The sequence below is a fragment of the Pantherophis guttatus genome, chromosome 2 (assembly GCF_059756535.1).
Source record: "Pantherophis guttatus breed Tessera chromosome 2, ASM5975653v1, whole genome shotgun sequence".
In the NCBI taxonomy this organism is placed as follows: domain Eukaryota; kingdom Metazoa; phylum Chordata; class Lepidosauria; order Squamata; family Colubridae; genus Pantherophis; species Pantherophis guttatus.
The window spans coordinates 280,250,291-280,263,777 of NC_142064.1; the positions used below are offsets into that span (position 1 = coordinate 280,250,291).

Here is a 13,487-nt window from a genome sequence, read left to right on the forward strand (position 1 = left end):
GGGAGTTGGGAAATGGGCCTTTTCAGTCTCCGTAGGGCCTTCAAGGGAGTGGGAAAGGCTGTTTTCGCCATTCCCAGATACACAGAGAGGATCTGGAACCAGGTAAGAAAGAAAAACGGGCCTACCAGGCCATCATGTGTCAGGGGGGGAGGGGGAGGGGGTTGCGCACACATGCGTGTGGGCACGTGCGCGCACGACCCTCCCCTGCCCCCCCCTCTCCTGGCACGCGATGGCAAAAAGGTTAGCCATCACTGGCCTATACCATTTCAGACGAATGACTGTCCAGTCTCTTCTCAGAGACTTAGATGACCTTAATTAATTAAATTTATTTGCCCTCTCTCTCTCCATGGAGCTACTCGGGACAACCTTTGCTTTTCATCAAGGCAGAACCAGATTTATCCTGGTTTTGCTCCTGAAAAAGAGGAAGAGGAGAAAGTGGAAAAACGAGTAATCTATCTTTCTGTCCCTCCTGGAATTTAGAAAAAAGGAAAAGCAACTCCCTTAAGAAGACTTGTGCCTTAAAGTTAATATATTGGGAAGATGGATCAAGAATCAGAGACAGGGCTCTGTTATGGGAAGATCCCTCTCAGCGACCCCTTTGCTTCCAGCAATTGGGAGGGGGGAGCTCCTTCACAAAGAGATGAGACCCTCTTCTACTAGCCCCTTAGAAAACACATGTGCCCTTTCATTATGGCACATCTACATCCTTCTCCATGTCCAAGGAGGATTCTACTATTAGAAGAATTTACTTGGTCTGAATTTGAGCCGGCTCACAAATAAACATATAATGTACAATAAACACAAATGGGCAGCTTCTAGACGTTATTCATTCAGCCATGTACAATAGTTGTCTACATTGTTAGGGGTCTACAAGTAGATGTGTATACATAATGACAAGCAAAGTTTGATGTTTAGATATGCAGCCTGAGGTGCTCCTGCCTTGGGCGTTGATCCTGAGGTGCGTGTTGGCTGTGTAATTTAGAATGTCGCCCTGAAGTCATTTGAAATCAGAAAGGAAGATCCTCCCTCGGTGTGGATTATTATGAGAGGATCTGGCATTTTCCCTTATCTTGAGGGGATTCTTTGGTGGAGCCAGTGAGGTGCAAGTCTAGGTTAGGACTGTATGTTTATTCTGAGGTTCCAACAGTTCAGAGAGCTTCTAAAGAGAATTGGGAGTGAAGAGGATTGGGAAATATTAAAAAGACAAAATATTATATTTCCCTGGATGAAAAATTGAGAAGCATGCTCTTGGAGACAGAAACTCAGCCCCAGTTCCCTGCCCCAGCAGATATTTGGTGCCGATTAAGGACTGGGCCAGCCTATCTACAAAACAAAAGACCTCAGCTCCAGGGTTTTGGGATTAAGACTCCAGGACAAGATAGGATTATCTATCAACAGAGCTCACCACATGGCACAACCAAGCCCCTTCATTACATCACCCAGCAAGGTTCAACCAAACTTGGTTCAGACAAACATGACTCCGCATGGGAGTCTGCAACCAATAGGATACATGCCCTTGCCACAGGAAAAAGGAAGCTCAAGTTCAAAGCCCAAGAGAGGGTATAAGTAACACTCTCCACTCCATGTGGTCAGCTATCCAGGACTTCAAACCCATGTGATCCTGTCCACCATTAAACCATCTTTCCAAGCAGCCTCCATGTTTCCAGTGTCTTTCTCCCCACTTGGAACTGAACCAAGATGGGCATTTCTTCCAACAGGAGCAAATCAAAAGTTGAGGGCTACCTGTACTTTTCTTTGTATGCAATTAAGTCACTGCAGTGTTGGAAGGCTTTTCTATATCCTATTCATTTCTGAATCCTCCTCCTAAATTACCTATATTAAAGGTAGTTGTCCCTTAACGACTGGTTGTTTTAACAACTATTCAAAGTTACGACAGCCACAGAATGGGTTCCTTATGGCCCCATGATGCCGAACCTATGGCACGCATGCCCAATGTGGCACATGAAGCCATGTCGCCTGGCATGCACAGGCTTGCCTGTTTTGTCTTCCAGGTTCCTGGTGTGCATGCGCGCAGGGCGATCAGCTGTCCTTCACACACACGGCAGTGCCGAAAACTGGTTTGTGCATGTGCACTGGCCAGCTGATTGTCGGGTGTGCATGCGCGCTCGAACCCGGAAGTTCGGTCTTTTCAGAGTGCGGTCCTGACGAGCGTGCGCATGTGACGTTTCTGCGCAACCTTTTCGATGACGAAAAGGTTTGCCATCACTGTTATAGCCCATAAAGCACCCTCGGTCATTGTAAATGGTCTGCTGCCATCCCCTAATGATCACATAACTGCATGAATGAGTTTGCTTAATGACCGACGTGCTCACTTAACTGCAGTGAAAAAGGCTGGAAAATTACTTCCGGTCATGTGACTCCCTCAATTTACAACCACAATTCTGGTTATAAGTCAAGGACTACCTGTAATTAATCATAATAAGTATGTTTAAAAAGGCAACATTATGAATATTCACCAAACATTATAATCTTTCCTATCTTTAATCTGCATAAACAAATTGCCTTATACAGGGCCTCTTGCACATTTAAAATGTTTCTATCATTTTGAGAGAAGTTCACAGGCCAGCCAATTTTACACAGGAAACCAACTGTTTGGCTTCAAGTGTAAGCAAATTGCAAGACATATAATTTTATGAAACATTTGAGGAAAAATGCTTTTTAAGAGAATGATTTAAAGTACACAAAAGAATTTATTAAGGAATATTCTAAGACTTAGTTTGAAATACAGATCTGCACAAATGATGAACTTGTAATTGCTAAAATGTACAAAGTTTTATTGAAATTCGAAATGGAAGAACAAGTGAAAAAACATATGATAAAAGTGGGCTAAAAATATTGGTTATAATATAGATGAGGGGAAAATATGGTATAAAGAATTGAAATTTACATTGTTATAATATTATTTTTGTAAGAAAATGTATCATTGGTATGTCACCAGAAATTGTTTAGAATGTATGAAGGCACTTCATTATGTTGGAAATCTGAAGAACAAATGAAGGACATTTTATCATCTTTGGTGGACACGTAAGAAATCTAGAAAATTTTGGATCCATATATATATACTAATTCAGAAGTTTTTAACAATTAATACACAACAAACCAGAGATATTTCTTTTAGGGATGATCTACAAACAGTTGGAAAAAGTCATGGAATTTTACTTTTTGTACATGCTAACTGCAGCAGCACTATTATATACACAAAAATGGAAAATTTTCAGGATTACCTACAGTAGAATGGTTGATGAAAATGATGGAACTTCTGAGATGACCAAATTGACTTCTTTAATCAGAGAAAAGACGTTATCTATATACTACAAAATCTCTCGTGTCGGTAACCTGTAACTGGTCAAAATGGTGCATTGTAGGACAAAACTTTTTAAACCAAGGTTCCCCAAATGAGCTAATTTACAGAATGCATTCAAAATCCAGGCGCCTGTGGGATTGAAATTTGGAAAATTTGTGGTTGCATCAGTGTTGCCCCTTTGCCATCTACAAATTTAGTCTTCTGGATGCCAGATAAACTGGCCCCACCATTGATTGCTGGAGGGCAGTCAGACGCAGTTAAGCTAGCAGGAAGTTGCAAATCACACCCACTGCTTTTTTGCCCATAGTTTTGTCATTCAGTTTCTGTGTTTAGGTAAGAAAATTTCTCTGAAATTATGACACGACCGATAAGTCTAAAAAAAGGGTAAAGGTTTCTCTGTCCAGTCATGATCAACTCTAGGGCGAGGTACCCATCTGTTTCTTGGCCGAGAGAATCAGTGTTGTCCGAATACATTTTCCGTGGTCATGTGGCCAGCATGGCTATATGCAGGGGTGGGTTCCACTTACCTTTACTACTGGTTTGCAGTGGGAGCACGCATGCTTCTGTGCATGCGCAGATCACCCATGACGACGTTGTAGGGGGTGGGCGGAGCCTGCCGGTTTTACTACCGGTTCTATAGAATTGGACCGAACCGGAAGCAACCCACCACTGGCTACATATATGCCAAAAGCGCATGGAACGCTGTTACTTCCCACCGAAGTGGTATCTATTAATCTACTTGCAGTTGCATACTTTCAAACTGCTAGGTGGGCAGGAGCTGGGGCAATCAATGGGAGCTCACCCCTATTGTGCAACGATTGGGTCTCGAACACTGGCTGTCAGTTTTCCAGCTGACAAGCTCAGTGTCTTTAACCACTGAGTAATCACACCCATTTTAAGTCTTACTACTAAAACTCTCGTGTCTGATATTTTGTAACCTTCAACTGGGTGAAATGCTGCATCACAGGCCAAAACTTTGTCAACAAAGATCCCTCAAATGGGATAACTTGCAGAATGCCAGGACCCATTACTTCCAAGGGAATGAAATTTCGGATTTTTTTTTTTTTGCCATTTAGTGCCATTATGCTACTGTTCAGTGCTGCCATGGTCAGCTGTGGTAAGATGATGTTCCTTTTCAATATTCCGACAGCTTCCTACAAGTCCACAGGGAGCTTGGAAGGAACGTATATGATAGCTGACATTCCTTGTCACCTTCCCACTAGCTTTTTGCTAGTGGGAAACTTCCAAGTTTTTGCTTACTAGAAGCTTGCAGGGAGATCAATGGAAAAATGATGCACCCTCCCTCAGTTCCTCTGCACTTCCATAGCTGTTGGCCTCATACACTGCCTCACTCCTGTCCCCATCAGACAGCACCCACTTACCAACATGATAGGAAGAAGGGAAGGAAGGAGGGAGAATAGGGAGGAAAAAAGAGGAAGCTACTCCTTTGTATCTTTTTTTCAATTTTTCTTTTACTTTGTTCTGTTCTTGCACTTTTAACTTTCTCTTTGATTTATTTTCTATTTTTTTAAATAAAATCTTTCATAAAATTGTACGTATAAAATAATTGATACATTGCTTGGGAAGAAAAAAAAGAAATTCAAACCAGAATCAAACCTATCATCTGAGAGTTCATACTGTTCATACCGCTTGAAAATCAAATTTTTATTTCCTCCTGAGCACAAAGAGTTTTTGAAAGATAGGATATTACTTACCCTCAAAAGCCAGGCGTGATCACAAATAAATTAGTAGTGAATTGGGATATACAAATACCTCTTTTGGAGGAAAACTAAAATGAATTGTCACACGCGTCAATAATTTTTTCCATGCATTCATGGATGTTCAGATCAGATCCACCCTGTCTTATATTTTTTGAACCCTGAAATAAGCGCTTGGCCTTATTTCCATGCGCTCAAAAGCCCAATTGGGCTTATTATCAGGGGATGTCTTATTTTTGGGGAAACAGGATAGTTAATCTTCACTGTGGATTTTTTGATGGGAAATAAGGTGAGAACTTTGAGTGAAACCCTTTCCACATGCCAGGCATTTATATTTCCGCTGTCCTGTGTGGATCCTTTTATGGGAAGCAAGATTGCTGGAGTGGTTGAAACTCTTTCCACACTCTACACAGTGATAGGGTTTCTCTCCTGTGTGGATCCTTTTGTGGGAAGTGAGGGTGCTAGGATGACTGAAACTCTTTCCACACTCTGTGCATTGATAGGGTTTCTCTCCTGTGTGGGTCCTTTTGTGGGAAGTGAGGGTGCTTGGATGATTGAAGCTCTTCCCACAGTCCATGCACTGATAGGGTTTCTCCCCTGTATGAACCGCTTTATGGAAAGCAAAGGTGCTAGAAAGATTGAAGCTCTTTCCACAGTCCGGGCATTGATAGGGTTTTTCCCCCGTGTGAATTCTTTTATGGGAAGTAAGATAACTGCTTGTCCTGAAGCTACTTCCACATTCTATGCATTTATATGGCTTCTCGCCTGTGTGGATCCTTTTGTGGGAAGTTAAAGAACTGTTTGTTCTGAAGCTTTTTCCACATTCCACACATTTGTATGATTTCTCTCCTGTGTGGATGGTTTTATGGGAAGTAAGTGTATTATAGTGAGTGAAGCTCTTTCTGCACTCCTTGCACTGATGTGGTTTCTCTCCCGTGTGGATTCTTTTATGTGAAGTAAGATCTGTGCTCCTTATGAAGCTCTTTCCACAATCCGTGCATTTATGTGGTTTCTCCTTTTTGTGGATACTCTTATGAGTACTCAGATTACTAGAGTGACTGTAGCTCTTTCCACACTCTTTGCATTTATAGGGTTTCTCCCCTGTGTGGATCCTTTTATGGGCAGTAAGATCTGTACTCTTTGTAAATCTCTTTCCACATTCTGAGCATTCATATGGTTTCTCCCCTGTGTGGATTCTGATATGGTTGACAAGTTTGTCATTCCTTGTGAAGCTCTTTCCACACTCTGTGCATTTATATGGCTTCTCCCCTGTGTGAACTCTAATGTGGGCGATAAGTTTATCGTTCCTTGTGAAGCACTTTCCACACTCTGTGCATTTGTATGGTTTCTCCCCTGTATGACTTCTTAAATGGGTGATAAGTCTATCATTCCTTGCAAAGCTCCTTCCACAAACTATACATTTGTATGGATTCTCTTCGATGTGGTTCATTTCATGGGAAATAGGCTTGTGGAGGTAGTTGAAGTTGTTTTCATAATCCTTATATTCTAATGTTTTTTTCTCCATCTCATCCCCCCAATAAGATGGGGAATTCTGATCATACCGGTTCCTTTCCTGTGTCCATTCACATGGCTGAGTGAAGTTCGATTGTTCTTCAAATATTTTATCAAAGTCTAAATACTGCCCCATCCTTTCTCTATTAAGTTCTTCTTGGGTCAGCAAATCATAGATTTCCAGACATAAAGGGGGAGGATTTATTTCCTGTTGATCCTTTAATTGGATTCCATCTTCACTTATTCGTTGCCATTGATTTTGGAAGGTTTCTTCTCCCACTTTAACCTTAAAAACCTGTAAAGGCTTGTCTTCTGGTTCCTGGTAAATCTCATTCTTTCGCTCATTATCTGATGGAGAGAGAGAAAAAAACCATGGAAAAAAAATTATTCCTTCTCTTTCTCATAGAGAAGACTCATGAAAATACTAAGGACAACCAAGAAATCAAACAACACAAACAATCATATTCAAATTATCCTACTTCAGACATATACAAAGACCTGGGTCTCTGGAGAAAGCTCTAATGTTGGAAAGTTGGAAGGCCAGTCTTCTTCGCATGAAGAACCACCATAATAAGTTGGATTTACTTACAGTGGCAATGAATGTAGTGTCGTGAACCGTGATAATGCAGTGGTTAGAATGAGTACTTCAGGCTACTTTTGCTGACTGCCGACTGCCTGCAGTTCGGCAGTTCGATCCTGACCTGCTCAAAGTTGATTCAGCCTTCCATCCTTCCGAGGTCGGTAAAATGAGGACCCAGACTGTTGGGGGCAATATGGTGACTCTGTAAACCACTTAGAGAGGGCTGTAAAGTGGTATATAAGTCTAAGTGCTATTGTTATTGCTGTAAGATCTCAAAACCCAGATCATCCTGGAGAAAATCTATGTGTTCTTAGTCAATCAATCAATCCCATGTTTACATTTAATGGAGGAATCCTGAGTTCTAATACTCTGAGCAATCACAACATTTAAAAAAAAATTATATGTTCTATGCAGTGCATTGTTTTGTATCCCCCATCATGAATCCATGGACACGTTTGCTCCAAATTAAAGAATCGAAATCACTATCAACTTTCAGCTCTTCACAAGGTGCCTGCCGGAATATGAGGCCATTTATGTCTCAGGAGGAAACACCTGTGTACAACCTGGAGAAGAAGGCCTTATACAGCCAGCAGCTACCTTGCAAAGGACCATGCTGGCTATGCTTGGCTAGCAGTGGAAGCAAGAAGACAGCAAAGGTGATCTAGGAAGGCAGGGGGCCAACAGAGTACAAGGGGCCAAAAAGATATAAAGAGGGGAGATGTGTGGGGGAACTGAAGTGTTCCTGGGGTTGTGGATTTTGATTGTGGGAGCAGAACCATGGCCATAATTTTGGGGACTGGTTGAATGTACCTTTCTTCAGCACCATTATAACTCTGACAATTGCTGAACAAGTGGTTGTTAAGTGAGGACTACCTCTACTCTCGAGTATGACAGCATGTAGAAAAAAGGAATACATACCTGTGTAGCTTCTGTAAGACTTCCCTTCCTGAAGCTGCTGGCTAGCCTATGCAAAGCTAAATGCACCGCATAGTCAAAGGATTGAACATAGAACATCCAGTATGGAAGATACCTATACTTGAAAGTCAATACAGACCAAGACTAGTGCCTACCACCTCCAACAAATGAGCATCAAATATGAACAGGCAGCACTTTGCAAAGGCTGCCTATTTGAAGCTCACTGTCTGGATTGTAGCTCGCAGGTTCAAGTGGCCAGCCTGGTATCTCAGGTGCAGAATACCTTGTAAGGAACCATACAACATATGGCTTCCAATTACAAAACACCATATTTGGATAGAGGATTTCTTACACAGAGAAGCTACATTCCAGGAGGTCTCCAGCATGACTTCCCCATGCAAAGCTTTCTGTTTGGGATCAAGCAGGTCCCACTCCTCCTTGGTGAAGAAGACAAACAACTCCTTGAAGGATATGGGATCCTGAAAGAGAAAGGAAAAATTTCTTAGTAATAGAAAGACTGAGGAAAGTAAAGTTTTCTCAGAAACCCCTGAAGCAGTTAAATTCGCAAATGTTTTCCTGGCTGTCCCAAAGATGCTTTTTCAAGAGGCAACTGGACTTCCTTATTTTTCTTTGAAGACGTTTTGCTCCTCATCCAAGAAGCTTCTTCAGCTCTGACTGAAAGGAGAGGAATGGAACGAGTCATACTCCTTGCAGAAAATTGGTCAATTTGCATTCTTTTTAGACAGTTGTTGAGGCCATCTGGAGATTTATCTGTGTCACCAGGTTCCCCAGATTTGCAGTAGTGCAAATGGGTGTGGAGCCTTCTTGGAAGTGCTGAAAGGACTGTGTTGTAGCAACACAGAAAAAAACTCTTAAGTGGCCTCAATGACTCTCTAAAAGAATGCAAATGACCAGCTATCTGCAAGGAGTATAAATCCTTCCATTCCCCTCCATCCAGTCAGAGCTGAAGAAGCTTCTTGGATGAGAAGCAAAACGTCTTCAAAAGAAAAAAAAGAAAGTCCAGTGTCTCGTGAAAAAGCACCTGTGGGACAACTAAGACATGGATGACTGAGAATCTCCAGAGATGTTTTCCTGACTGGTTTCAGAATGCGAGAGTACAGGGAATGATTTCATTCTCCATTATTTTTTGGCACCACCTTGGTCCCCAAAGGTTGATTAAATTCACTGCATCTCCTAGGACTCAGTGCCTCTGAATGCCCAAATCACAAACTCATTCTTGAGCCATCAATTCCAGCTCTGCCTTCCATCCTCCGGAACTGCTCCAGCTCTATCCTTTTATTGGAAAGTAGCTGACCAAGATAAGGACAAGCCAAGATAAGAATAAGAATGTCCAGAATTGAAAAGGGTCTCACATTGGAACAGAAGTTGAATGAGGAGTGGGGTGGGGGGGAGGATGGACTGAATACTTCTTGCCTTAATCTTATTTGTACATTTTGGGGCACAGGAAATTTTCGTCCTACCTGCCCTGGAAGCCCAACATCGGTCTCTGCTTCACGAGAAAGAGGAGATGTTTCTCCCACCACCACCTGGTATATGACTCTGTTCTCTGCAACCAAAAGATGGAGGAAATTGATTTTTTTTTTTAAAAAAAAGAATGCTTTATAAATGCAGAGGTAAAATAGAAACAAATATCACAGGGCCATTTGTTTACAAGAACAGGAATGAAAACCGTTTGAGGAAGAACTTCACTGCATCAGAAGGAATCCTCCCTTACCTGGTGACAAGTCCTGATTTAGATCCTTTGGAGAGATTCCTCCAAGGAAATCGTCCTGACAAAGATTTACTGGATCCCTTCTTGCCTCAGGAAATTCAGTGATTAACCCCAAGAAGGACGCCTCTACCTGCAACTGTGGAGAGCAGCAAAGAAGGGTGTGAAGTGCACGTGGGAACACAGAACCACCCCAATTCAAAAGCATTTGGGTAGCGTCATATAAAAATACCCCAAATATTTAAGGCTGGATTAATTCGCCTCACCCACCCCCCTTGAAACCGACCTGCATCTCTCCTTGGTCCTTCTCCTCTGCCTGGTTTAGGAGGAATCCTTCAGCCAGGGCCACTGCCTGGGAACTGGTCTCAGGTTCGCATTCTCGCACCCAGTTCCCCATTTGCGGTGGCATAATGGCTAGGAACTGCTCCAGGACCACCATGTCCAGTATCTGGGCTTTTGTGTGCTTTTCTGGATTCAGCCATCGATTGCAAAAGTGATGCAGGCGGCTGCAGAGTCCTCGGGGGCCCTCAGCATCCTGATAACTGAGCTCCCTAAAAGGTCGTCTATTTGCATGGAAACTGACTGTTTCTTCATTCTGGATCTTCAATATGGCCTTTTCTTGAATTATCGCACTGCCTTCCACATGAAGAGAACCACAAAGTGCCGGTCCTTCCGAAGCCACTCTTCCTCTGTTCATTTTCCCTCTGGGCTCAACTGTAATTCCTCAAAAGCGGAAGTCTTTAAAGCTTCTTTCGTTCTCAGGTGTACAATTTTATTCTTTTGTTCTCAGGACAAATTTATAAAAATTGTAAGGATGAATTTAAGAAGGCCACTGATTCATCTTTACCACTTGACTCTTCTTGCCTTTGTAAAGGGAAGACTTTTAAAGGCACAAACTGCCTCATATTCCCAACCTACAATGCAAATAATGGAAAAGACCATCAATATATTGTCCCAAAGGTGCTTTTTTTCAAAAGGCAACTGGACTTTCTTTGTTTTTGCTTGAAAATGTTTTGCTTCTCATCATAAGAAGCTATTGAAGAACTGAAGAAGCTTCTTGGATGACAAGCGAAATGTCTTGAAGCAAAAACAAAGTAATTCCAGTTGCCTTTTTCAAAACAAAAAGGGACAACCAAAACTTGGATGACTGAGAATCTCCAGACATCATTTGAAACTCCCTTCCAAGTAATTCCTTGTTGGTAATCTCCTGCCTTTCATGTCATCCCTTGAAGCCACTGTGAAGATAGAATATTCAAGGGTATTTTTCTCTCAGATTGTTGGGGCTATTGGGCAGATCCAGCAGAGCAACTTCCCCAGCTCAGCCATCTTCCTGCTTGGAGCAGCCTCGAGGCCCGAAGTGGTGCTCCAGAGAGGCAGGAGAACTGCAGTATTAGATAACTTTTATTATCACTTTTTTTGGTGAATACACTGCCATACATTAAACAGTGAAAATTCTGATGCCCACTCTCTAAATATTATTTATCCTGCAAGCCCTGGTGCCCCTTCCCTGCCAGAGTCCCCCCCCAGCTCTGTTGATCCAGGAAAGGAGCTCCAATACTGTAATTAATGTGTATGTATATATACATATACATACACACACACACACACATAGTAAGGGACGCGGTGGCTGAGTGGCTAAAACGCTGAGCTGGTCGATCAAAAGGTCAGCAGTTCAGCGGTTCGAATCCCTAGTGTCACATAACTGGGTGAGCTCCCTTCTGCTAACCTAGCAGTTTGAAAGCATGTAAAAAATGCAAGTAGAAAAATAGGGACCACCTTTGGTGGGAAGGTAACAGAATTCCGTGCACCTTTGGTCTTTAGTCATGCCCGCCACATGACCACGGAGACATCTTCGGACAGCGCTGGCTCTTCAACTTTGAAACGGAGATGAGCACTTCCCCCTAGTCAGAACAACACGTGTGAGGGGAACCTTTACCTTTACCTTATATACATATGTGTGTATATACACACACGAGTATACATATATACATATGTATATATGTATGTATATGTATATACCAGTATGTGTTTGTGTGAGTGAATAGGCACACACACACACACATATATATGCATACACACACATACACACAATGTACACACACACATTAATCACAGTATTGGAGATCCTTTTCTGAATCTAAAGCGGGGGGAGGTGGGGACTCTAGCAGGGAAGGGACACCAGGTCTCGCGTGCATCACAGGGCGAGCTATTTCCCCCTCCCCCTCCCCGGGAGGAGGTACAGTCACTCCGCATTGAGCGAGCAGAGAGGGAGAGGCAGCCTGCTTGCTCCGCCAGGACTAGAGGAGGTCCCCGGATATCCAGAGCGAACCCCGAATCCAGGACTCACCTGCACCAGCCACCCCTAAAGAATCCAGGAGACCCTCCTGCTTCCGGCTCCGCCCGCGTCCAGCCTCCAGCAGGACAGGCAGCCGAGCCCTCCAACCGCCTGGTAGGTAGGCGGGCCGCTTTCTCGTCTAGGATCCCGCCTCCCACAGCCGCGCCGGGATTGGCCGAGGGGGAGGACGATTGGCCAATAGGAATGCAGAGCGGTTGAAGGCGTCTGCGGTTGCTGTGCAGACTAAACTGCCTGCCGCCCTCCCGAAGTTTTTTCATCCTGGCTCGCTTCTTCTCTCGGCCGCGGGAAGTTCGCTCCCCGCAGCTCCCTCAGACCGAGAGGCTTTCTAAACCCGCTCAAAGGAGGCCGGATGGAGTGGAAGCCAAGGTCTCATTCGAAGGGTGACGCTAGAAGTTGGGGAGCAGGAAAAAGGACTCAGCAGGGGAGAAGCAGAGGAGCTTCAAGGAGTTTGAAGGGAAAAATTGTCCGAAGACGCGTCGTTTGGCAACGCTGAGGGGAGAAGAGCTTGACCCGGGACAGATCCTGGCCTAAAAACGAACCAATAGCCAATATGGCCATCAACTATTGGTCAATGGACAAAGCGGTGGTAGAAATATAGTTTCCCTCGTAAATTTTCCCCTCATAAAAGCAATGAAGGAGAAGGGAGGCATCTGTAAAAGTGCTCAAACTGAAAAAGAGAGCGGCCGAACCTAAGATCCTGACCTAACAATGAACCAAGAGGCCAATATGGCCATCAACTTTTGGTCAATACATAAGGCGGTGGTAGAAATGGAGTTTCCCTCAAAATTTTCCCTCATAAAAGCAATGAAGGAGAAGGGAGGCATCTATAAAAATGCTCAAACTGAAAAAGAGAGCAGCCGAACCTAAGATCCTGACCTAACAATGAACCAAGAGGCGAATATGGCCATCAATTATTGGTCAATGGACAAGGTGGTGGTAGAAATGGAGTTTCCCTCAAAATTTTCCTTCATAAAAACAATGAGAGGGAAGGGAGGCATATGTAAATGTGCTCAAACTGAAAGAGAATGACAGTGTGTAAAATCTTGACCTAACAATGAACCAATAGTCCAATATGGCTACCAGACGTTGGTCAAAGGACCAGGGAATGAAAGTGTTGGACCAGAGAGATTTCCTCCTGAATCTGTTGATGAAGGAAAGGAGGAATATTTAGAAGTATGTGCAATCTAGGTTTCCACTTAGATAAGCATTGCACTGCCAAAAAAGCCAACACACTCCTAAACTGCATCAACAGGGACTGTATCAAGATGAAGTGATAGCACCACTTTCACTTATACTGCACTAGAAAGGTCACACTTGGAATATTGCATCCACTTCTGGTCACCACAATACAA

At 43.3% G+C, this 13,487-nt stretch overlaps 1 protein-coding gene across 3 annotated transcripts; it reads right to left on the reverse strand.

The window, feature by feature from the left end:
- Positions 1 to 2,774: 2,774 nt before the first annotated feature.
- Positions 2,775 to 12,248, reverse strand: LOC148116017 (uncharacterized). 3 transcript variants are annotated; one of them, XM_087884662.1, is made up of 7 exons: positions 12,127 to 12,192; positions 11,588 to 11,680; positions 10,066 to 10,693; positions 9,786 to 9,918; positions 9,532 to 9,617; positions 8,403 to 8,529; positions 2,775 to 6,903 (listed from the first exon to the last, which is right to left on the reverse strand). In XM_087884662.1, the coding sequence occupies exons 3-7, from the start codon at positions 10,474 to 10,476 to the stop codon at positions 5,297 to 5,299; spliced, it is 2,364 nt and encodes a 787-aa protein (XP_087740788.1). In that variant the 5' UTR covers positions 10,477 to 10,693; positions 11,588 to 11,680; positions 12,127 to 12,192; the 3' UTR covers positions 2,775 to 5,296. The 3 variants fall into 3 exon arrangements, with proteins under 3 accessions (XP_087740788.1, XP_087740789.1, XP_087740787.1); XM_087884663.1 differs by having other exon boundaries at positions 11,556 to 11,680; XM_087884661.1 differs by lacking the exon at positions 11,588 to 11,680 and having other exon boundaries at positions 12,127 to 12,248.
- Positions 12,249 to 13,487: the final 1,239 nt, after the last annotated feature.

Excerpts from the sequence above, each read along its gene's own strand:
- LOC148116017 (XM_087884661.1), bottom strand. The coding sequence starts at position 10,476 with ATGAACAGAGGAAGAGTGGCTTCGGAAGGACCGGCACTTTGTGGTTCT. Across the intron at positions 9,618-9,785 it reads AAATCAGGACTTGTCACCAG|AGAACAGAGTCATATACCAG; the intron begins GTAAGGGAGGAT and ends TTTTGGTTGCAG. Across the intron at positions 8,530-9,531 it reads ATGTTGGGCTTCCAGGGCAG|GATCCCATATCCTTCAAGGA; the intron begins GTAGGACGAAAA and ends TTTCTCTTTCAG.